Source organism: Beta vulgaris, chromosome 7 (genome assembly GCF_026745355.1).
Source record: "Beta vulgaris subsp. vulgaris cultivar EL10 chromosome 7, EL10.2, whole genome shotgun sequence".
NCBI classification, from domain to species: domain Eukaryota; kingdom Viridiplantae; phylum Streptophyta; class Magnoliopsida; order Caryophyllales; family Amaranthaceae; genus Beta; species Beta vulgaris.
In genome coordinates, this window is record NC_079208.1 from 26,479,017 (window position 1) to 26,505,512 (window position 26,496).

Consider the following 26,496-nt stretch of genomic DNA (forward strand, 5'->3'; position numbering starts at 1 on the left):
CCCCCCCCCGATTAGAAACACTTTGGAGGTGGCGATTTCCCCTTACCATCCCCCTTACTCCAAAGGGATCTTGCCGCAAACCCTGGCCGGATTGACCTATGCAAGATTCCAATCCGATTAAAACGCCTTCTCCTTACCTTAAAAAAGAAAATAATAATAATAATAATAGACCAAGTAGTCAAAATTAATGCTGACTTCTTCGGGGTTTCAAGGGGGCGTGGAAACACATAAGAACTCTTGAATGGAAATGGAAAAGAGATGGAACTTCCTTTGGAAAGGGTAAGATCTTTGTCGCAAGAAGAAGGGGTTGATCCGTATCATCTTGACTTTGTTCTGCTTCCTCTATTTCTTTTTTGAATACCGAGTCGGGTTCTTCTCCTACCTATATCAAATAGAACATGCCGAGCCAAATCTTCTTCATTTCTAATGTAATATGCAATTGTGGCCACTGGCCAGATCCCTGAAATACTTATATCTTCTGGTCACTGCCAGATACTTTAAAATGTAAGTTCGTTATGGTTTGTAAGAAAACACAGTTAAAAACACTTGTTTGGGAGAAATATATTATTTTAAAAAAGAATCTGCAAAACAAATATTAAGCCTTAACCCCAATAGCCGAGGCGACTATATGAGTAGAGATTGCATCTTCCATAATTTTCACAACTCAAAATTATACAAGTAACCATAAGCCGTGTTCTTACATTTTAAGAACTTTAGCTTTCACATTGTTCTCAAAATAATAAAAAACTTCAGCTAGTCAACCTACAAAAGACCAAACCCCAACAGATTTTTAGAACCTCCAAGAAGTAATTCAAACATATAATGTATCTGCTTTCTATAAAATTTCAGAACTCTTTTAACAGTCAATCCAGAATATTATACACTTGTGCTTTCAGCAGGTTCAAAAGCTAGTTACGTTAAAAGAAAATAACTTAAAACATGAAAATCAGCCAGCAAGTCAGTACAGTAAAAGCTACCGGATATCATCATAGATATGGCCCAAAGCAACCCACAGGCTACAATCGAGATAGACCCCAAATTACCCGATTTGAACAACCAGCCACCTCTAATCTTGCATAATCATCAAAGATTGCACACTTGATTAGCAGTAGGATGTGATTGAATGCTGGGAACTACTCCCACAAACGTTCTATTTCAGATGCTTAATTTGATATTGCAAGAATGGTGAGTGGCGCAGCAGCTTACACTCCACCAGCTCTGCATCTGCAGCCTTTTGCATTCAAAACGTTGCTATCTCCAAAACTGATGCCAAATATAGCAGGATTACTAAGAGATACAAAGCTTCCTCAGAGTTATGGAAGTCCTCCTTTTCTGGTCTATTTCCTGACCTTTCCAAACCTGGAATCCAGGTTTTCTATTTATCTCGTGCTTCCAAAGGTAGCGAGCATCGCCTGACATGATAACTAGAGATCCTGGGGTCAAATATACGGGGATTTTTATTGCTAGTGGAACTTCTACTTCTCCATTCCCTTCTACTGGTGAAAAATGCATGACACAGGATGACTCCAATGACACTATCGCAATCCCATCTTCAAATCGCATTAGATCAACATGTGCACAAATACCCTGTATGATTGTCAAATCAAACTTTTATACAACGAGTGACAAAAAATGATGTTCAAACTTCCACAAAACCAACCCCTTCCCATACAATTTGAATTAACTGATAGCATAGTCTTATTATATATTAAGGACAAACATAATGTCACAACTCACAACTCCTAGTCAGTAGGGTCAGAATGAATGTGGATCGTATGAAAGTTCATTTGTGATATTGACTTCTTTCTGATTAGGGGATCAGTTGGTCACTTGCTGATTGGGGCTTTTCTTGCTAAGCTACTCGAATGTTTTCTTTCTTTTCTTTTTTCATAAGAATACAATGAACCCAGGATGTAATAACCAGCTAAAAAATCAACCATACATCAGTAAAAATCAACTTAGATTTCCATCAAAGAGTATAGAATCTTTACAAAATTAGCAATTCAATGTACCGTGCCAGGACAGAACATAAGCAATAGACGAACACCTGAAAAATCCTAGTGGTAAACTAGGAGACGGTGAATTTAAAACTCTATTAGCTATAAGAGCATATATGTCCAACGAACAAGAGTGAATCTGGCTCATATAGTTCCACTTTATACAGAAAAGAGGACCTTTGTGGTAATTAAATACTCCCTTCACCCCAATTTATAGTGCTAATTTCTCATTTTGCATGGGTATTAAAAAAAACTATCATTTGCTTTAGATATTTGTAGTACTTGCATCGGAAAGATAAGTATTTGCATTGGAAAGTACAAATATCAAATATGGCTATAACTTTCCATGTAAAAATGAGTAAAAATATTAATTGTGAGCCATGTGGCTACAACTTTCCATGTAAAAGAAAGGACAAAAGAGGAATAAAAATAGTTTGATGAGAAATTCAAGGAATAAAGTACCACTTCAGAAATAGAAACATGAGAAACAAGAGCATTTGGGGACACCCAAAACGGAATACATGCACCATAAATTGGGATGGAGGGAGTAATTCATACACGTAAGAGAAGCATGATTCACAAAGTTAAAAGCCAAAATTTTAAATCGCACCTCACCTGGCTGGTATACATTTAAAATAAGTTGATCAAAGCATGGATCCCTAAAAAGCAATTGTGAAGGCAATACACAGGCTTCCTTGTCAACATTCAGCACTCCAGTATTTGTTTCCTTATAACCAAAACAAACAATCTTATGTATTTGATCAGAAAGCTCAAGCGCCCAGAGCGGGAGGTCCCCAAATCTCATAGCCTGCACTAAGAGAATTATTTAACTTTCAACCAGTAATTGAGATAGATAAAGAATGAGGCAGAAACAAGTCGATCAGCAAAGAAAGAATACCGAAGCCAGGAGCACATCAGACAAGTTAGGCGAGTTTTGACTAAATGAAACAGGTAAATTCACAGTGAACATTTCATTCATTCCTTATTCTTGTCTTATATTTCAGATAATTTGAAGTGTAATGAAGGCTCAAGAAACCTTGTTCATTTGAGTAGACTGAATGTACAGAAGCTATACTCAGGACAGTCAGACAGCAAAAATTCACAAACAAATTCCTTTCCACATTACCACTTGTTTATCTGTGCCCTAACAAATAGTAACTGAAAAAAGATAAGAGTGGCGATAGATAGGCAAAAGGGTTGAGAAATGAGCTGCTTTTGAAGTATTGGCATTCTTCTCTACCAGAATCATGTGATGCAAAATCTCTCCACACATTATTTGCTGGGAATTTTAATTAGATGATTTAAAATTTCTTATATTATATTGGGTTGCTATGATAAAGGGTCTACTTAAATGTTTCCTCTTTGGTTTTTGTATTAGAAAAGTGGGCTCTAATAGTTTGTTTCCTTGCTAGTGGGTCGGCCTTTATTCTTGGCCAATATTCCTAAGTTATAGGGCTTTAAAGCTTCTTAACGTCATTGTTAGTTGCATAAGCCAAGTATAAAAATAGGACTTTGCTTCCTATCATGGAATTAAAACTCTCTGGTTCCGTTACAGAACGGCCGTCCGGTGTCAGATTTGGATTTGCCATTCCTCGAAATCCTGTTACGGAACGCCATAATAAAAATCACATACTTCTCGCCGTGTTGTCTATTCTACAACGCGAACTTGCCGCGTCATTACGTTTTTATCCCCATTACATCCGTTCTTTTTGAAGAAATCTTCAATGTTTGAAGATTAAATTTCATTGATTATCAACATCATACAAGCTGGAATTAACATCAGCTTAGAGAGAAGAAAGATTGAAGAGAGAATTTTATTACTTTCATTTCAGAGAGAAAATCTGAATGAATATTATGAAGTTAAAGAATTAACTAAAATACTCATCCTCTTACACTATATATACAACCTGAGAGAAGAGGAGTGTGATTACAGAAGATTATAAAATATCTAATCTGTATATAACTAACTCCCTTGAAACCCAGGGGTTGACCCTTCAGGCAGTTAGGAGCTGGAGATGGAGCTGCTAAGCTGGAATTGCTGAGCCGGAGTTGCTAATTTGTGCAAAGAGAAGCAGTAGCTTCAACACCCCCTCTCAAACTTGGGATGGGAGAATAACAGCTGAGCTGGAATTGCTGAGCAGTAGTTGCTAACTTGCTGAGCTGTAGATGCTAATTTGTGCAAAGAGCTGGAATATCTGATTGATTGTCACAATGGAGGATAACAGGTGTAAGATGGAGGACACCTAGTTCAGTAAGAAGTCTGACCATCCATGTTACCTCACTTGCCATAGCCCTATATTGTAGAAACTCTTAGAAATTGTCCCTTGTTTTTTTGATTTCCAGCTAATGGGTGAGTTCCCAAGCAAAAAAATAATATAGCCTATCTTGTAGATGTAGGACATGAAGCCCAATCTGAGTCACTGAATGCTTGTAAAGTAATATGATGAGTAGCTTATAGGAGTACCTTGTACAGCAGTATGACTAACATATCTCAAAGGTATGAGTGAGGGCTTTGATGGGTGGAGTTCTAGGACAATGCATAAATTGGTTGAGATATTGTACTGTAAATGCAATATCAGGTCTTGTATGGGTCAAAAGTTTAAGTTTGCCAGCAAAACATCTGTAAAGAGCTGGTTTGTATAGATATCAACTTCATTAGATAAGAGTTTAAAATTCAAGGGAAGAGGAGTCTTGGCAGGTTTAGCAACATCAAGTTCACACTCTTCAGTCATTTCTTTTGTGAACTTTTTTCTGAGAAAGAACCACTCTTTGAGCACAATGACCGACTTCTATGCCGAGAAAGAAGTTCAACAAGCCCAGATCTTTAATACTGAAAGTAGAGTGCAAATTATCTTTAAGAGCTTGAATTGTAGCTTCATTAGAGCCTCTGATGATTATATCATCAAAGTATACTGCAGCAATAGTGAGATTTGATCCTTCCCTTCTACGAAAAAGAGAGTAATCATTTTTTGATTGTGTGAAACATTTTGTAGTTCAGCTAGCAACCTTGCAAGCCACTGTCTTGAAGCCTGTTTAAGCCCATACAAAGATCTTTTTAATTTGCATACATGACCCCGAGGAGCCTCAATACCATCTGGTATCCTCATATAAACTTCTTCATTCAACTCTCCATGCAAAAATGCATTGTTTACATCAAGTTGAAATAAGATCCATTTTATGCTTGCTGCATCTGGAAAGAGCTATAATGCACCTCACTGTTGACATCTTGACCACTCGTGAAAAAGTTTCATGGAAGTCTATCCCATATCTTTTAGTAAACCCTGGGCTACAAGTCTTGCCTTGAGCCTCTCAAGTCTCAACTGACCCATTTTTCTCAATTTTACTCTATATACCCATTTACAACCTATGAGTTTCTTCCCTTTAGGAAGTTTTACAATATCCCAAGTGCCTGTATTGGTTATAGCTGTCAACTCTTTATTCAGGGCTTCAACCCAACCTGGATCACATGAAGCTTCTTTATATGTGGCTGGTTCAGAAAATGAGAAATGAGAAGTAATGAAAGATGGATGATGAGTAGGAAGAAAGACACTAGGTTACACCAGTGAGAAGGAGAAAATATGGAATTGTTACAGATGTAATTGTTTAAGTGAGCAGGTGGTTACTGTCCTTGTTAATTTTCTAGGAATAGGAGGTGTAATGACAGGAGAAGAATGTGGAGAAAAATTTATAGAAGAAGAATCTCTTAAATAAAAAGAATTTGTAGGAGTGGAACTTGTAAAGGGAGAAGAATTTGTGGGAGAAGGAGAAGTGACAGATGGAGAAATGATATTAGGATATGTGAACAAAACTGTGTTTATATCAAATGATGTAAAAGGTGTGGTAACTGGCAAAAATTATTTATTAGGATATGTAGAGGTAGGATTAGAGGAAAAATGAAAGGGAAAGTGTTTTTCATAGAAAGTAATCTCTCTACTAACAAGAACTTTATTAATTAGAAGATTAAGGACTTGATAGACTTTCTATGAGGATAGATATCCTAGAAACACGCAAGGGGGCGGCATTGGGATCAAATTTACTTCTCTTTACAGTAGAAATAGAAACTTAGCATAGACTACCAAATATTTTTAGATGATTTATATTTGGTTTCTGTGAAAATAATCTTTCATAGGGAGACATAAATTATATGCTTCTCAATGGCATTCTATTAATAAAGTAGCTATAAGAAGACATTCACCCAATATTGAACAGTAACTCTAGATAGAAATAAGGCTCTGGCAATCTCCAAAAGACACCTATGTTTTCTATCAACCACACCATTTTGCTGTGGTATGTTAGGAAAACTAGTCTGATTCAAATAAATCTGGTGCATTGTCTGATCTAAGTGAAAGAACTTTAGTACTACATTGAGTGTCAACATAATGTACTGAATTAGATTTGGATTCCATCAAATGTGTCCATGTGACTCTTGTATAGTCATCTACAATAGGAAGGAGCTGATTGTGCCTAGACTGTATTATTTTTGGGAATTTTTCACCCTGTAGTCCTCCTGAGTTTTATGAATATTCATCGGTTACCCTCGCAGTTTTCAAAATGAACAAGGTGCCCCTAAGGTTTTGAAAAATACATGACCCTGTTAAGTTTGCGTCAATTCTATTAATCCTAAAGGCCAAATTCTCAACCAACGGCCTAAAAGCCCCTACCCAGCCACACATCCAGCCACCACCACCCCTTCCCCACCGCTGAAAACCTCCCCCCTTCCCTCCCCATCCGCCGAACCCCCCCTTCCCCTTCCTTAGCCCCGAAAACCTCCCCCCTCCCCTTGCCCAGCGTCGAAACCTCCCCCCTCCCCTTGCCCATTCTCGAAAACCTCCCCCTCCCCTTCCCCATTCTCGAAAACCTCCCCTCTCCCCTTCCCCATCATCGAAAACCTCACCCTTCCCCTTCCCCAGCCCCAGCCCCGAAAACCTCCCCCCTCCCCTTCCCACGAAAACCAACCCTCCCTCGCGATTTTCGATGGTGGGGAAGGAGAGGGGGAAGGTTTTTGGGGTTGAGGGGGGGCGGTTTCGAGGCTGAGCGGGGCAGTTTCGAGGCTTGGGAAGGGGGGTGTTTCTAGACTGTAGAGATGGCCACTGGTGCAAGCTGGATCGTGGGCCCTAGTGGGTCGGGCTGAGATTTCCGGACCGTGAAATTCACTGTTTAGGCGGGCTCGTCCACGGGCTGTAAAATCTTGGCCCACACTGGTCTGTTACCGATTTTAATGGTTCGGGAAGCAATTTTGATGGGTCGTGGGCGTTGCAGGTTGGATCGGGCTGGCGGGCCAATAAGAGAATTATTTTTTCAAATTTTTTTAATCATTGGAATCATTTATTATTGTTACAGAAAACCATAAAAATTAATTAAAATATATACAATTATTAATATTAATGAATAATTTCATTATTTTTTAATTTGATTGAATTATAATATATGCAATTTGATTAAAATATAGAATAAATACTTTGGCTGAGGTTTTCGATTTTGTGAACCCGGCTGGGTGGTTTTAGAAGTGGGCTTTCGTGGGTTGGACTAAAAAAATATGGCCCACAGTCCACCCACCAATTTCACAGTTTGAGCCAAGTTGGACTGGACTTTTTGCGGGTTCAGCCCACACGGCACAAAAGGTAGGCTGGGCTGGATTGGCCCGCACTATTGGCCATCTCAAGGGAAGGGCAGGGTGGAGGTTTCCGACAGTAGGGGAGGGAAGGGGCGCAGTTTTAAGGGTGGTGGTGGCTAACATGGTGGCATAGCGGTGGTTGGGGTTGCTTGTAGGTGAGGAGGGGGTGGGGATTTAAGTAACTAAGGTTAATGAGATTCAATTAGAGTTAATTAGGTTTAATTAAAGTTAATTAGTTTTAACAAATATTAATTAGGTTTGTTAGGGGTAAATTTGGTTGATTTAGCCTTAATGACTAACGGAGTTGACGACCGTTAGTCATTAAGGGTATTATGATGATTTTTCAAAATCTCACAGGAATCTTGTGCATTTTGAAAACCACGAGGATACTCGGTGAATATTCGTGAAATTCGGGGGTACTTGGTGAAAAATTCGATTATTTTTTTAGGGCCCTCACACATCAATGTGTAACAGATCAAAGGGCTTACAACTCTTGATGTAACTACTAGGAAAAGAACATTAGTATGCTTAGCCATTGGACAAACTTGACATAAACTGTCAACTAAACAACCTTGAACATCCAGAGAAGGCTTGACATTCTTTATTTGTCCAAATGATAAATGTCTTGAGTATGAGGTGCCATAGTTTTGCTTCGTCAACAACTAAAAAGCAACCACTAGTAGCATTTTGTGCAACAGATACACGGATACACGAGAAGAAACAGAATTGATCAATTATGGAGATAGGCTGTATAAATCTTTATTCAACTTACCAAGCACTATATGCTTGTTCTCAGAATGGTCTTGGACCATACATGTGTCATGAGTATAAAACACAGAATAAAAAGAGAAAAACAAGAGTCCCTGCACAGCTTGGAAATGGAGATTAAATTGAATTGAAGCCGGGCACATGCGAAACATTTTTAAGAGTAATATTAGGTCCTAGATAGACCGAAGCTATGTTTTGCACTTGAACTTTTGTACCATCAGGAATGGTGATATAATGATTCAAATCATTCACAGGTTCATATGAAGAGAATGCATCAAGATTAGAGCACATGTGATCCGTAGCTCCACTATCAAGGATCCATTTGAAATTTAAAGATGATAATAGACAGAATTACCAGCCAACTGTGTAGTGGCTGCTAAACCAAGTGAAGCAGAACCTCCAGCATTATTTTCCACTTGATTTGCAGCTTGATGAACATTAAGAACCTCCATAAGTTTGCTGTACTGATCAGGAGTAAGAGAGTTTTGCAGCAAATCAGATGAACTCTCAGATAAAGAATGAGGATCTTCATCTTGAACATGAACTCAAGCATTGGCAGCTATTCTTATCTTATTTCTTCTTGGATTGGAAGGATATCCATGAATTTTGAAACATTTATGATTTATCCATAGTGTGATTTGACATTTTACAATGATCACAGAATAAATGTTTCTTGAAATTAGACTTGCCTCCATCGTAAATTTCTTTACCAGAAGAATTATAAGCAGGTTTGAAACCTTTTGATTCATTGTAATTTCTGGCCGAAAAAGCAGCAATATCATGAGATTGATCATTACTAATCTCCATGTGCTGTTCTTGTAAAAGCAAAGCATAAGCCATAGAAACTGAAGGCAGAGGTTGCTTCATAAGAATTACACTCTTTGTATGAGAATACTTGTTCACCTTCATAAGAAATTGAATCAACCTGGAATTTCGCTGTGACTGAACAAGCTTTCTTGTTAAAGTACATTTGCAACCAGAACATGAGCAAGAAGGCAATGGATCCAAACTGTCCAGTTGATCCCAGAGCATTTTAACTTTTGTGAAAAATGCTGAAATGTGTTAATCTGCATCTGGTGTAAGATCACTTAATTTCTGTTAAACTGAATACAACTGAGGACCAGATGATTGACTGAATCGTTCTTCAAGATCAATCAATATATCTTTTGCTGTTTTGAAATATAGAACACTACTTGCAATAGAAGGTTGTAAAGAAGCCAAAATCCAGGAAATTACCGGATTATTGCATCTTGTCCAGACTTTGAACTTAGGATCAGATGATTCTGGAGTTGTAAGAGTTCCATCATCAAAACATAATTTGTTGCGTGCTGACAAAGCTATGATCATCGACCTTTGCCCGTCATTAAATCCTTTCCGACAAACAGTTCTGTCACTAATTTGGAGGTTGTAACATCTGCATACTCACTGTTTGGATTTCAAGTAAAATCTGTTGATGATTCTGTCATTTCATCAAGATCAAATGAAGAATTATGATGATTTTGATGAATAAAGAAAGAATTTCCAGAATTTCAAACTGAAATCCTCAGAATTGTATCAAAGAACAGAGGAATGAATCAATAAGAATTTTGCGGAACTGGTGGCAGATCAAAACTGCTCTGGTACCATGAAGAAATCTTCAATGTTTGAAGATTAAATTTCATTGATTATCAAGATCATACAAGCTGGAATTAACATCAGCTTAGAGAGAAGAAAGATATTATGGACTGATCCTAGGGAAAGGATCCCACATCGACCATATGGGAGGTTAATGTGTGGTTTATATAGGACAACGGGCACTCCTCCTCTTGAGCTAGCTTTTGGGAAGTGCATTCCTATTGTCCTATAACAAATGGTATCAGAGCCAAACCTCGGAGTAGTGGCCTGGAACTAGCCAGCCATGACCAACATGGCTGTGACCAACGAGGACGTTGGTCCTTATGGAGGGACGAATGTTATGGACTGATCCCAGGGAAAGGATCCCACATCGACTGTATGGGAGGTTGGTGTGTGGTTTATATAGGACAATGGGCTCTCCTCCTCTTGAGCTAACTTTTGGGAAGTGCATTCCTATTGTCCTATAACAAAGAATGAACACCGAGTTGGTGGGTGCCATGGTGGTTCTAGGGAAGCTTGTTGTGATACCAAGTTGTTATAGACTAGTACTAGTCTCCGGGGTAACCAGAGAATAAGGAAGACTAGATAAAATAAGAGAGGAAAGGTTGCAGCTTTGTATTTCATCAAAATAAAGGCACAAAGGTCTACGGCTTTTCGAGTAGCTACTCACTCCTACTGATTACAAATGATTACTCAATTTTCAAGATAGATTCTACACTGATTTCCTCTCCTCCATTTATAGGACTACCTAGATATTTTCTCACGCTACCTCTTCTGACATTCCAGCTAATTCCTGCTGCCCTCTGGCCTCTAACAAATTTCCCGTCTCCACGTAGCATTCTCTCCTTAATCTTTCTCTAGGTGACTCCAGGTGGAATTTCAATGCCGCCCTTCCCCTTGTTGCGTCTTGCATATATGAAACGGATGAGCTTAGGGTGATGCATGACATTACCCGCCACCCTTCCCCTTGTTGCGCCTTGCATATATGAAACGAATGAGCTTAGGGTGATGCATGACATTACCCGCCGCCCAAGCATTCACCTTGTCCTCAAGGTGGAAATTCAAAAATCTTTGTTGAATAGAAGAGAAATCTTCCGATGTTGCTTCATAGTCCGAGAGATCTTTCCACTTAATGAGAACCTCCAATTCACTTTCTTGACCACTGGCAGCACTACGTACTCCCAACACTTCTTCGGGTTCTACCACTAATTCCAGGTGTGGGCTGATTTGGAGTGGTAGTTCATGTGTAGCTGCATTAATTCAATCAGCTTTCTTTAGTTGTCATATGTGAAACACCGGGTGAATCTTACTCGTTGGTGGCCGTTCAAGTTTGTAAGCCACTAGACCAATCTGTTGCACAACTTTATAAGGCCCATAGAAGCGAGGGGCTAGCTTCTCACATGGCCTCTTTGCTAGGGACCTTTGATGGTATGGCTGCAGCTTTAGGTACACCAATTCTCCTTCACTCAATTGTAACTCCCTCCGCTTAGCATCAGTACCATGCTTCATACGTTGCTGTGCACGCAAGAGATGAACACAAAGTTCGTCAAGAATCGCGTATCTTTCTTGTAAGTGTGCTTCCAAGGAATCCACAGTGGTCTGCCCATGACTCACCCTAACCAAAGGTGGAGGGTCTTGCCCATAAACAGCTTTGAAGGGAGAGATACCTGTGAATACATGCGGGGATGTATTATATGAATATTCTGCCCAAGCCAACCAGCGTGCCCATGTCCGTGGTTGTCCGTTTATAAAGCAGCGTAGGTAGGTCTCTAAAGACATGTTCACGATCTCAGATTGGCCATCCATTTAGGGATGGTAAGCCTCCTCAACTGAGTAACTCAGTACCATGTAATCTAAACAACTCACGCCAAAAATTACTCATGAACACCTTACATGATCTGAAATTATAGAAGCGGGAAACCCCTGAAGGTTGACCATTTCTTTGAGGAATATTTCAACCACTGTGAGAGCTGAAAAGGGGTGAGTTACAGCCATAAAGTGGCCGGCCTTAGTGAACCTGTCCACTACTACCAACACCGTGTCTACCCCCTTCGACCGAGGTAAGCCTTCTATGAAATCCATAGTTAGGTCTCCCAAACTTCAGCCGGAACCGGGAGAGGTTGCAGCAGCCGGACTTTGGCTTGTGGCCTTTTGTTGTTGACATATACGGCAAGCTCCGACAAATTTTGTGATGGTCTTATGAATACCCAGCTAAAACCATTTTGTTGCTATCTGCAAATAGGTTTTCAATTCCCCGGAGTGCCCCCGATAGGAGAGTCATGATAAAACTTCACCATATGGGGGATGAGAGAAGATGTGGGGGAAAGAACCAATCGACTCTTGTACAGCAGCCTTCCATTTTCTACAGTATACAATAGGTTTTCAATTCCATGGAAGAGTCATGATAAAACTTCAGCATATGGGGGATGAGAGAAGATGTGGGGAAAAGAACCAATCGACTCTTGTACAGCAGCCTTCCATTTTCTACAATATACCCCATATGTTGCTTGTCTCCCCCACATGTTGCTTGTCTCCTTGAGTAATTTTTGTGACCATGTGCTGGATCTCATCTCCTATTGTGGCCCAGCTAAGTCCGGTGTAGACAGCCAACCTCGCCTATAGACTTTCGTGAGAGTGCGTCTCCCACACAGTTGGAAGAACCGGGCTTGTAGTGAATGTCGAACTCGAAAACCATCAACTTGCTTACCCAATGTTGATATTCGGCCAGTAATTCCCATTGCTCCATGAGATATTTCAAGCTTTGTTGGTCGGTCCGAATCACAAATTTCCTACCCAACAAGTAGTGACGCCATTTTTGCACTGACAATACTATTGCCATTAGCTCCTTTTCGTAGACTGATTTGAGACGATTTCAAGGGCCCAAAATGTGACAGTAAAACGCTATTGGTCGTTGCCCTTGCATGAGCCAAACCCTGAGAATGAAGCTTTAGGAGAAATCGGGCATAGCTAAAACGGGAGCTTCAGTCATGGCATTTTTAATGTTGAAATGTCTTGGTGGCCTCATCATTCCACCCAAAAGGCCAAAATTATCCCTCTTTAACTGCGGAGTGAGGGGCCTTACTATGTTGGCATAATTGGCCATAAATTTCTGATAGTACCCGCTCAAACCAAGGAACCCCCTTGTCGAAGGTTGCATGGTTCCTCCCACTCCACCATGGCCTTCACTTTTTCCTCATCCACCACTACCCCGGCTGCTGAAATTATATGCCCTAAGTATGCGACTTGAGTCTTCCTAAATTCGCACTTTTTGAGGTTGGCATACAACTTGTGATGCTTTAAAATCTCCATAACCCGCCTAACATATGCTGATGGGAGACTAAACAACTTGTGATGCTTTAAAATCTCCATAACCCGCCTAACATATGCTGATGGGAGACTGCTCATCTCCACTGTAAATCTGACTATCGTCAAAAAAGACAAGGACGAAAATACGAAGAAATGGCTGGAACACGCCGTTCATCAATGATTGAAATGTTGCCGGCGCATTGGTCAAACCGAAGGGCATGACTAGGAACTCATAATGCCCGAAAAGTAGTTTTTGGAACATCTTCCAGCTTACTTCGGATTTGGTAATATCCAAATTTGAGATCAAGCTTCAAAAACACGGCTCCCCATGAAGCTCCTCTAAGAGTTCGTCAATCAGAGGATTCGGATACTTATCCGAAATCGTGACCTTGTTTAAACCCCAGTAGTGCACACAAAGCCGCCATGATCCATCCTTCTTTTTAACTAGAAGGACCGGGCTAGAGTAAGGGAATCGAGGAAGCTTGTACTATCCCGGCCGCTAACATCTCTTTCAACAGATTTTCGATCTCGATTTTCTGTATTTGGGTATACCAATAAGGCCTCACACTCATCGGGTTGCTGCCTCCCACGAGATTAATGGCGTGGTCCCGAACTTGGATGGGGGGTAAACCCGTGAGCATAGTAAAAACGGGTCAAAACTCATCCACTCAGGGCCTTAGCTTCATTGGAATCTCAAGGATGTCACCTCCTTCTTTGGAATTTCTAGTTGATTCAATGGTGGCTGTCTCCCCTTCTTCTTCCTCGTTGTTGTCCTCCGCGGCTAGCATGCTTAGTTCTCTCTGCTGACATCGGTGCCCTACGGCCCATTTTCCGTTTACAACGGAAAAACAGAGACCGTTTTCCCGTCGATATTGAATTTCTTTTTCGGAGAGTCGTCGGACTCCACCTTGGGTAGGTGAGGGTGTGGTTGTTTTCGGGTTGTAAGGAGTTAGGGCTAGTTGTCGATTTTGTGGTACATGGTTCAGGGTAAGGGTGGGGTTTAGTGTGGTAAATGAGTTTTGATAAGTGTTTGAGCTATAGGCTGAGTTTTTAGGTTGGTAATATGGGATAGATTGTTGTTTAATGATTGAAGGCCCACCCTTCTTCTTTTCAGTATGGCCCAACCAAATGTTATCTTCACCCATAATGGCTAACTCTATTGCATGATCCAGATTTCTCGACCCAAGTAGCGTCACCTCAACCTTAATTGTAGGCTTCAACCCCAACCCATTAAGGAAATTACCTGAGGCGATATTTTCCAAGGGAGTGGCTATTTCTCTAAAGCTTCTCTGATATTCCGACACCGTCCCCTTTTGCTCCACTGCCACTGCATGAGAGCCTGCTAGCACCGGTCGGAATTGCCGGAGAACCAGACTTTTCATCTCCTCCCATCTTCTTATGGGTCGTTTCCGATCCTTCTAGTGACACCATTGTCGCCTCTATCTTCTCCTCCAGTGCAAGCCCATAAAAGGTGAAATATCTTTCAGCCTTAAGAACCCACCCATCGGGGTGGTTCCCGTTAAAAATCAGCATATCTAACTTCTGGTACCTTCAATTCTTTCCTCCTCCTTCCCAACGAGGGATCTCGTGTATGAACCCCTCGAACCCTGGTTGTGCAAACCCGTGCGGGAAGCCTCTCGGTGGAGTTCCTTACGGTGGTGTACGCCCTCCTCTTCCCGCCAAGAGAACCCGTAACTCCTCTTGCATCCTTGCAAGCTCCTCCATCATCTAGAGCGACAAGCCTGCTAGCTCCTCCCTAAAGACCCGCATCGAGGCCTCCGTTCCCACACTGACGTGCTTTATCATGTCTCCCCTTAGGCTCTGGCGCGTGCCTTCGAGTTCTTAGTGGAGGGTCTATTCACACACATCCACTCTTTGGGTAACGTTGGTTGGTGCCATGGTGGTTCTCAGCAAGGTTCCTTTGATACCAAGTTGTTATCGACTAGTGCTATAAGGAAGACCATAGAGATTAAGAGAGAATAAGAGAGGAAAGGTTGCAGCTTTGTATTTCAGCAAAATAAAGGCACAAAGGTCTAGACCTTTTCGAGTAGCTACTCACTCCTACTGATTACAAATGATTACTCAATTTTCAAGATGGATTCTACACTGATTTCCTCTCCTCTATTTATAGGACTACCTAGATATTTTCTCACACTACCTCTTCTGACATTCCAGCTAAATTCCCGCTGACCTCTAACCTCTAACAAATTTCCCACCGTTATTCTCCACGTCACCATCTACCACGTCACGTTCTCTCCTTAATCTTTCTCTAGCTAACTTCAGGTGGAATTCCAATACCGCCCTTCCCCTTGTTGCGCCTTGCATATGTGAAATGAATGGGGGGCTTAGGCTGATGCATGACAAAAGATTGAAGAGAGAATTCTATTACTTTCATTTCAGAGAGAAAAGCTGAATGAATATTATGAAGTTAAGGAATTAACTAGAATTCTCATCCTCTTACACTATATATACAACCTAAGAGAAGAGGACGATTATTATAGAAGATTACAAAATATATAAATTGTACTTCCTCCGTTTCTAAATAAGTGCAACATTTGCATAGTGTTTACTATTCATAGTTTGAACTTTAATTAGCTTTGGTGATTTACATTTTTGGAAAAACATAGTCATGTGGGATCTTGTTAGATTCGTCTGAATGTGAATTTTTTTGATATCATCTTTTTATAATTTTTACTTATTGATAATTGAAGATATTAATGGTTAAAATAATGCATTGGCAAACGTGAAAACAAGAAATGTTGCACTTATTTAGAAACGGAGGAAGTATTTAACTAACTCCCTAGAAACCCGGAGGTTGACTCTTCAAGAAGTTAGGAGCTGGAGCTGCTAAGATGAAATTGCTGAGGTGGAGCCGATCATTTGTGCAAAGAGAAGCAGTAGCTTCAACAATTTTCAGGCCAAAACTATTCTATGAAATAAATTACATTAGCTGAAGAAACATGATATTCTAATAGAGTTGTTAGTATTATGTTGTAGTAATGCTTCATAAACTAAAACAACGCAAATAATGTTAGAACATTTGTGCAAAGGGACACGCCGCGTTGGCCGCTACGCGTTCCATTCATCTGTTACAAGCCGCTTCCGCGACAACGCAAACGAGATCGAGATCGTGACCGTATCCGCGATATTTCCTTACTTCCTATCAGTACTCACCAAAAAGCATCACCACTTACTTTCATTTCTTTCTCTCTCATAAAACCCATGTTCCTGCTTCTTATCGTAATACTGCAACCTATGAAACACGGGTATGGCGGTTGAGTGCCGGGTACGATTCGGATAGGGTACGAATACGGGGTGCATTCGTACCCAAACCGTAACTGAGATGGTGGGTATGTTTGCTTCTCATGGGGACAACTCTAGGTGCAAAGTGGGTACGTATTGGATACGGAATAGGGCTGAAAGAAACGTACTCATATCACTTTTCAAGGAATTTTTCCGAGGAAATAAACCAAAGACAAAAACATAACATCAGATTTAGGTTCATTTAGATGAGATTTCAACCCAAAAGAAAAAGTAAACTTTAAGTCCAATTGGTGAGGAGATCTGAGCTCAAAATTATTTAGAAGAAGAAGAAGAGAAGAGAGGAAGAAGAAAAAGAGATGAAGAAGACGAAAACGGATTGAAAAATAAAGTTCAATGGCCATTGTTCATGTTCTATACGCATGCAATAGAAGTCTACTTTCTTTTCATGTCCCCCTCCCTTCTTTACAACTTTCATGTCATCAGTACATATGACTAATTTTATATTTCTGGGAAACGATGACTACTTGTCCACTTTTCTCTCTTAATTATTATCACTGCCTTTATCGAATATGTACTTCTTCTCAATGCTGCTGCTTCTTCTTCTTCTAGTGATGTTAATGTTCATCATGCTATTGTTTTTAGCAATGAATCAGTTGAACCCACAAGGAGTAAGAGGTATAAGAAGGCTAAAGACTTTGGTGATGATATATATGCCTTTTTACTTGAAAATGAGCCTAAAACTTACGGTGAAGCTACGTTATGTGTTGATGCCCCATTCTGGAAAGATGTTGTTTCCAATAAGATGAATTCCCTTATGTATAACAAGACTAGGACAGAGGCGCCCGTAGACAAATTTAAGGCTAGACTAGTAGCTAAAGGTTTCAAACAAGAAGCTCCTGTCGATTTCTTTGATACGTATTCATCTGTTTTCTAAATTACTATTATTCGTTTACTAATAGCTATTGCTTCTGTTAACAAGCTAGACATCCAACAAATGGATGTAAAAGCCGCCTTATTGAATGGTGAGGTAGAAGAGGAAATTTATATGGATCAGCCGGAAGGTTTAATTGTGCCTGGTGAGGAAAAGAAGGTTTATAAGCTTATAAAGTCTCTTCATGGACTAAAACAAGCTCCTATACAGTGGCATGAAAAATTCAACAAGGTTATGCTTTCTAATAGCTTTTACGTTAAGTTATAAATGTGTTTATGTCAAAGTTGTTGATAATACATGTGTTATCTTATGTCTATATGTCGATGATATTCTTATTCTTGGCATGTTATTAACGGTACCAAATATTTGTTGTCTAGTCATTTTGATATGAAATATCTTGGTCCCCTTAATGTTATCGTAGGTAATAAGGTGACCAAGAATGGTAGTTCTATATCTTTATCTCAATCTCATTATGTCGAGAAATTGTTGCATAAATATAATTATTTTGATGTTAATCCTATCTCCGTGCCTTATGACCCTACTCTTAACTTGTCCAAAAACACAACATAAATACTAACAAATTATTGAGTCTTTGTTGCATCTTGTGATCATACTAGACGTGATATTGCTTATGCGGTAGGAAAACTTGCTAGATATGCTTATAGTCCTAATACTTCACATTGGAGTCCTTTAGAAAGGTTCATCAAATACTTGAAGGGGACTATCGTGCTTGAAGGTTATACTGATGCTAATTGGATCACTTATTCGTAGGAAACTAAGTCCCTCCTGTGGATATGTTTTTACCCTAACAAGTGGTGCCATTTATCTCTCGTTCGACCATGAAGGTCAAGCAAATAGTGCTTGTACTAGGCGGACTGGCTCAAAACTTTATTAAAGGATATACCTGTTTTAATTAATCCCGTACATCCTATTTTTATTTCACTATGACAGTCAAGTTGCTATAGCTAAGGCCAAGAGTGAAAATTATAATGAGAAGAGAAGACACGTGGTGGTAAGACATAAATCTATTAGACATATGATTTCTCATCGAATTATTTCTTTGGGTTTTGCCAGAAAATAATATTGCGGATTCGCTCACCAAAGGTTTGACGCGTCAACAAGTTCTACAAACATCAAGAGGAATGGGATCAGAGCCTTTAAATTAAGCCACCACAGTGGAAAACCAACTTCGGAGGTATGGCGATCCAAGGAGCCAAGTTTAATGGTTAAGAACAAAAATGTACATCTCGTGACTTAGGTAGAGCAAATTGTATTATAAAGTAACTATTTTTATCAGATATATGGTTGGAATGTCATTCTTATGCTGATTGCTCTTCATGTGACGATGGATGAGGAGTTTTATAGCTCCTAATGAGTTTCAAAGGCAAAATGGTTGTCGAATGTCTGGTCATAAGTCATCCTTGGAGGATTCACCTAGATGGACGTGGTGTTGTGGTCACCATTGTGGGAGTATAGGAAACCTTTAAATGGCGTTCATGACACAAGATTCTTGCGCATGACCTTAAGACGCACCAATGATAGTTACATGTTGATAACTCACGCCATGTGTATGGTAAGTCTAAACTTGATATAAGGAGTCGAGTTCAAAGTATGTTAGTACTATTATGATTCTTTCAAGTGTAAACTTATCTATACTAAGTGTAGATTCAAACCCGGAAGGTACCTACATCTATTACGCGGTAATCTGGTGATATACTCGACATAATAAATTTTTAAAATTTTGGGAATTTTAATTAGATTATTTAAAATTTCTTAATTTATATTGGGTTGCTATTATAAAGGGTTTACTTAAATTTATCCTCTTTGGTTTTTTTGTTACAAAAGTGGGCTCTAATAGTTTGTTATTCTGTTAGTGAGTGGGGCATGATTTTCGACCACTATTCTTAAGTTATAGGCCTTTATTGCTTCTAAACAATGTTGTTAATTGCATAAGCCAAGTATAAAAATAGAATTTGCTTCCTATCATTACTCAGCAAACAGCAACACCACTTACTTTCATTTCTTTCTCTCTCATAAAACCCACGTTACTGCTTCTTATTGTACTGCTACAACTTCTTCTTTCTTACAACTACCTACTAATTAATCTTCATAGCAATTTTCATCTAAAGCTTCCAACATTATTTCAATTAAGAATTATTATTTTGAGCATAGAGTTATCTACTCATTTGGGGATCCTTCTTTGTTGTCATCGAAGGAGTCCGACACGTTGTCGAATCTTGGGAGAGAGACGTGTCTAAATTGATGGGGCGTATCCTCTCTAACGAGAGCGCTACGGCGTGCTTCGACCCAGGCTATTCTTAATTCACTCTTACCTATTGAATTTAGTTAGTTTGTTGCTAATTTGTTGTTTGATCCTAATTTGTACTTAGTAATTTTATTAAACTGATTTTTTGAGTTGATTAATAGTGTAATTCTTGTTTTTATCTGTTTTCTTTCAACATATCCTTCTATAGAGCGATAATCTATCAAGCGTCAACTAAAGTGGTAAACCCCATGATCACATATAAGATCAACATTATAGGAAATAGTATAAATATACAAGTCTTTTACGCAACGTACATCAAAAGGTGAGAAGTACCTGGTTGTGAGAAGCTTTTGTGAAGCATCCTTCTGCAATCAAATTTGTGGATGAGCATCATTAAAGTAAACTGAAACTATCTAGAACTCATGAAAACCTAGAGCTATATAATATCTCCACTAATCAACATTCAATATCTTTGGAAATAGAGAATGGGCAGTTAACTGTTAACCTCCACTCGTGGCGTTATGCAATCCACATTATACAGCTAATCTTCAACCATATACTCCCTCTGTCTCAGACTCAAGTGCAGAGAAAAAGCAGAGAAAGAAACCCTACCCGAAAGACTATGTCAACTTAGGATGAGGACAGTTTTAAAAAAGATGGTATAAGAAACCCAGTAACATTCTTCATCATACAAATTTCAGTCTCTCACGATCCTAACAATTAATCCACCAGTTTGTTCACCTTACCAATATAAATTTCAGTAATAAATTCAAATAAGTTGTTTTAGTTTAGGTTATGTTCAAATAAATTATAACACCTTATAAAATAAATTTCAATTAGTCCAGATAAGTTCAGTAATATTCAGGTAAAAAAAATACAATATAATAAAACCCAGTAATATTCACAATTATATCTGAATCCACAAAAACTTAGAAGCTCAGATTCAATTATGGCAAAATTCCAATCAAACAAAAAAATCACATAATAACAACTAATTTGGTACTACGTGGAAATACAACCACAATCCCTAAAAAATAGGGGCTTTTGGGAATTAATGAAAAACGAACATAAGGTTAACAATATACCAATTTGAATGGAAGATAAAAGAGAAGATTGTTGTTGAAGAGAAAGAAAGTTATTGCATAACCACAAGCCATCAATTGCTGCAATGCGTTCCCAACAAGGGTTAGGGTTTGACATTGATGGTGGTGATTGAAGAACGAGACCGCGTTTGCCTTCAGTTGAAGGGAGATTATGGATTGAAGAAATAAGTTCATCACTTCCTTCAGTGTCACTATCTGATGATGATGATCCTCCAAACACGTCCTTAAGGAGCTTCCTCTGAGTTTCTAACTCCATTGCATAGACTGCTCCCGTTTCAATCTCCATTAGCTTGATTCACTGGAAATGTGATTTGATGCCGAATCTCGGAGATAGTAAGGGGTAAAGGCTCTCTAATAAGCTCTCCAATGCTTTATGTTTTCAAGCTACTACTCAAAACCTATATCCAAAACACATTAATAATAATAAAGCTTTTTAAATAGCTCTTTAGTCATTTTTCACTATACAATGGTCTTCTTGTCAATTAATGAAACTAATTTCTTTGTGTTATGTGTTATGTCACTTGGAGCAATGGGGCATGTTCTCTTACGGCATAAACTTGAACTGATTGGAGCTGAACTGAACTGATTGGAGCTGAACTGAACTGAAATGAATTAAATTGAATGTAATAAGTATATAAATAATATTTAAACAATAATAATATGAATATTAAATAATAATTATAATAATAAGTAATAATAATGAATAATAATAATGATAATAATAATAGTATCCACATTTCTATCCAGATCAAATAGATTACTGCTTTTAATATAACACACATCAAATAATGTTAGGATTATTTGATTGAAAATGGATCAGAACACCCCCAACTTTGACACGTCTGCTTTTAATATCCCCAACTATGGGTTATTGGGGAGGTCCGCCAAAAATACTTCATTTACCTATTATGACCAGATGAACTGGTAAACCAAAACTCCCACACCCCCTCTCCTTTGCTCATCTCTCTCCTCATCTCTTTCTTCTTTCTTCAATGGCTTCCAACACCACTACTTGCTAATACATTTCAACAACTCACCAGAATCAACCCCAACCTCGTCGGATGCTACCACACCAAAGACTCCTCCTATGTTTTTTTCTTCTTTCTCCTCTATTTCGGGTTCATCCCATAGCACCGCAACACCACAACGCAACTACCACCACCTACCTCGGACCACCGACGAAGCTGCGTGCCACCCTCCCAAACGACCACCCTGCTTGCACACCTCCTCTCTTCCCTCGCTCAACACCCCCGCCTATATCTCTCTTCGATCTTCCTCTCCTCCCATAAAAATTCTCCTCTCTTTCCTCGCTCAACACCCTCGTCATTGATGCTATTGACTTGTTGTTCACCGTCGTTGTTCACGCGTCGCCGCCACAGCTGATGTTGTTGTTGCCGCTTTTATGCTCTCTCTCGTCTTGTTGTTGTTGCTGCTCGCGTCTTCTCTTCTTACCTGTGTCCCCCCTCTCTGTTTTCTGCCGTTGTTGAGCGTGGCAAGGTGCACTACTAGAAAAAGTCTTTTTAATGACAAACAAATTCGTCGTTATAGGACCTAAAAGTCGTCGTTAAACCTTTTAACGACGAAAAAAAGTTGGTCGTTTGTTCGTTGCAATAGCTTCCGTCGTTAATAGTTTTAACGACAATGTTTGTCGTTAGTTTTTTTAGTCATTAACAATGATATGTCCACACGTCGTTAAGCAATAACGACAAATATTCTTTCGTCGTTATTCATTTACAACAAACAACCTATTGTCGTTATTGGATATTGAATGGCAACATATTTATAAGTAATAACGACCACATAATAGTGAAATATTGTGCATAAAATATACCAATATAATTCCAACAAGTACTTCATATGGATATAACTATATAAGTGATAAGGACACGTTTTCACGTGTTACTTTAATTTGTTCAATGAACATGTATATAAGATTAAAAAAATAAAAAATAAAAATAGAAATAAATCGTTAACATAATATCAATTGATTTGAGTACAAGCCACTAGAAACATAAATGAGTTTGAAGATCTTTCAAATAGTCATCTCATCCTATAAAGCTTTAATACTACATAAATCATCCCTAAGTTGTCGATGATGTGCATGGTTGTTTTCTTCTTCATATACCTAGAAGACAATACAAGTTAACAATAAGATTAGTTCATGTACTAAAATACATACACAACAAAAGATAAATTTAGTATATTGACAATTTAAGAGCAACATAAGCCATGAATTAAGATCATTTGTAATGCAGCAACAATAAAAGAACCATGAACAAAAATAAATAACTAATTTATAGAAATTCAAATGTAATATTTGGCAGAGTTTCCTTTGTAAATTGGATAACATAAACTTAACCAATAACAGATAAATTAAAAACCTGTTTCAAAACCACAAATACAATCCCAAATGCCAAACATATACTCAAAATGGTAGCAAATTCATATCAAAAGTTAACCAACACTTCCCGTTGAACAATTTTTAATTAGTAGAGAGACAAATAAAACCCATCATTCACGAATTCACGATCATGTCTCTTAGGTGCAGATACCCTACTCGACTCAAGTAAATATATAATACAGTATATCATTTCCGCAAAGACTGACTTTGGATTCCCAACAGTTATGGGCTAACTTTTGAGACGCCTAAACATTCAAAGGATTTCTCAAATACCAAGCATGATATATATAATAGGCTCAAATAGTGAATAAAAGAACTAAATTTTAAGCTTGATGCATATAAACAAGTTGATGATTTAGTCAATCTCTTTAACTTAATCATTTGATATATAACAGGAATTTCCTAGCAGCCTATTCAACTTGCTACACAGACTACCAAACAACTATGTTTTGGTTGCTGTATAGGCTGCCAGGCAGCTCTGTTTTACTTGCTGCACAACTGCCATCAGCTTTGTTCTGCATGTTGCATAGCTGCCAGCAGCAGCTCTATATTACTTCTTGCACAAATGTCATTCTGCTAGCTGCCAGTGGCTCTGCTCTTCTCGCTGTACAAGCTGCCCAGCAGCTCTGTTGGCTAAAAAATGGTGTAAAATAGTTGCAGAGTGTGTGCAAATATGTGTAAACACACTTTCATAACTATGAATCTATCACAATAACTATGTTACTAGTCACTTCTCAATGCAAGTTTTGTTGTGATTCATGAATGACCACTTATCTATCTGACTCTTAATAAACTAATTAGGTGCACAACAAGAAATTTTAGACTTCTAAAATCATATAAGCCTAAACAATATGCAAAACTTACTTGCAAAATGGTTTCTCTAATCGATGGCACAATCCATTGTTCCCAAAGTGCTCTAGCAAAGGAAATGAAAGCCTGAAATGTTTGTTAACCATAGGTATGTCAACTTACACAAAAGAAATTTAGTTTATAACCTTTGATACCAGTGTCAACATGAAACAACCATAGCAGGCTGCAAATCAATTGTATTTATAACGAGATTTTTATAAAAGACCTCCACTTTTGCTTACCCACTGCATATTCATTTGAGTTATTTCATACAATCAAAATATAAAGTCCCAAAAGTACCACGTTTTCTGCTTCCTAGATTTTTATTAGCATAATAGATCAAGATTACAAACTTAATCAAAATTCAAACGTGTGAACTTACACAAAAGAAATTTAGTTTATAACCTTTGATACCAGTGTCAACATGAAACAACCATAGCAGGCTGCAAATCAATTGTATTTATAACGAGATTTTTATAAAAGACCTCCACTTTTGCTTACCCACTGCATATTCATTTGAGTTATTTCATAGAATCAAAATATAAAGTCCCAAAAGTACCACGTTTTCTGCTTCCTAGATTTTTATTAGCATAATAGATCAAGATTACAAACTTAATCAAAATTCAAACGTGTGTTAGAATCTAATGAATTGAATAACCTCAAATATCGACAAATAAACTTAAAAATATGTATTAGAAAGATGTGTCGTTTCGTCATAATAACAATAATTATTATTATCATCTTGATTCTTAGACTCCCTAATCAATTCTCTCACTCTTTCAATGATATCTAAAATTATTATTAAGTTATGCTTTATGTAATAATCATTATATCAATTGATAAAAGTTACAGATGAATGTATGTAAATTCGTTTCGCAGTTGTCATTCTACACTTCATACTATCATAACATTACTTGACTATAACTTAACTTCTTTTAAAATTCTTTATCAGATTGAAGTATGATGATTTAAAGGAACTAATATTAGAACCTCATATAATTTAATGATATGAACCCCTGCATCAAACAAACTATTAGATGGTAAACCCCCTGCGATAGTAATTCTTTCTATTTCTCAAACACAATATTCAATATTAAAAGTTTAGATTTCAAATTTAAGAAAAACTTCCAATAATTGAAATGACTTCTAATTTCCCAAACACTACCTAATAGAAAACAATAATTAATGTTCACCAAACAATTGATATTGAATTAATTTTTAGAATTTTATTTTCGAATTTTTGCTTCAAGGAATTAAAATGAATACAAAGAAACACTACCCGAAAATTGCAATTTAGCCAAACCCACATCCAAGCACAATATTCAATCTAATTGAATCCAATAAAAGATTAAAATTAGCATATAAACAAATGAAATCGATGCAATCAATTTAGATACAGTAAGCAACATTAGAATTAGAAAATTTGAACATGTATGGTGATACTAACTTCTTAGGATTGAAAATTTCACTCAATAACTGGAATATACAAAAAATTGAGTCGAATTTGAAATTCCCAAATTCAAAAGTACTTACCACACAACTTGGTTGAAATTAGGTCGAAGCAGCGAAATTCAGTCGGCACAGCGAATTCAATTCAGTCGGCACAGCGAATTCAATTCAGTCGTCGATCGAATTCAGTCGTTGAAGCAGCGGCTTGCAAGTTGACAGAGAAGCAGTTTCAAAACTTAATTTCATGTTGAAAGCGATTTTTTTTTTCTAAACAATGTATGTTGAAAGAGGAGAAATGGAGCGAATAGGTTTCATTTTCAATTTTAAAGAAAAATTTTGCTCCTCGATCTGGCGCTCTAAGTGCTTAATTACGGTTTTTTTCTAAAAAAAATGAAGTTAGTATCAGGTATTAACGATGAACTTGATATAATTTATTTTTCTTGTCAGGTATTAACGACAGTTTAGCAACTCATAATATGTACTAGACCTTATAACAACAACGATCGCCAAAAGTTCTAGTTGATGCATACATATATCAACAAAAATTTCACTTGGTCGTTATTATGTAGTCGTTAATAATGCAGATTCTAGTAGTGGTGGTAGGTAAGGGATGGTGGTGAGGAGGGGTTGGGGGAATGGGGGAGGAAGAGAAAGGGGGAGGGTGGCTGAAGTGGTGATGAGTGAGATTTTTGGTGGTGAGGAGAGGTTGCGGGAATAGGGGAGGAAGAGGAAGGGGATAGGGTGGCTGAAATGGTGGTGGCGGGAGGTGTTTGTCGCGCAAATCGAGGGGGAGAGGGGATGGGCTGGCAGGAGGGCTACGACGGTGGAGGGGAGGGGGAGGGGATGTGTGGAGGAGGAGAGGGTTGCTGAAATGGTGGTGGGTGGGAATAGAAACTGAAAATAAAAATAAAAGAGAAATAAAAAATAAAAAAAT

General features: G+C 38.3%; 1 protein-coding gene and 1 long non-coding RNA gene across 4 annotated transcripts; both read right to left on the reverse strand.

Moving 5' to 3' along the window:
* Nucleotides 1–807: 807 nt before the first annotated feature.
* On the reverse strand, nt 808–21,255 carry LOC104899068 (uncharacterized). 3 transcript variants are annotated; one of them, XM_010686203.3, is made up of 4 exons: nt 20,846–21,255; nt 20,094–20,125; nt 2,608–2,805; nt 808–1,587 (listed from the first exon to the last, which is right to left on the reverse strand). In XM_010686203.3, exons 1-4 carry the CDS (start codon nt 21,147–21,149, stop codon nt 1,288–1,290), a joined length of 834 nt encoding a protein of 277 aa, XP_010684505.1. In that variant the 5' UTR covers nt 21,150–21,255; the 3' UTR covers nt 808–1,287. The 3 variants fall into 3 exon arrangements, with proteins under 3 accessions (XP_010684505.1, XP_048490101.1, XP_057246679.1); XM_057390696.1 differs by having other exon boundaries at nt 1,448–1,587; nt 2,613–2,805; XM_048634144.1 differs by lacking the exon at nt 20,094–20,125 and having other exon boundaries at nt 2,608–2,810.
* Nucleotides 21,256–22,762: 1,507 nt separating this feature from the next.
* LOC104899069 (uncharacterized) lies at nt 22,763–26,152 on the reverse strand. Its single transcript, XR_790892.4, has 3 exons — nt 25,647–26,152; nt 24,129–24,200; nt 22,763–22,988 (listed from the first exon to the last, which is right to left on the reverse strand). It is a non-coding gene; the product is annotated as an uncharacterized LOC104899069 (long non-coding RNA).
* Between the last annotated feature and the right edge of the window lie 344 nt (nt 26,153–26,496).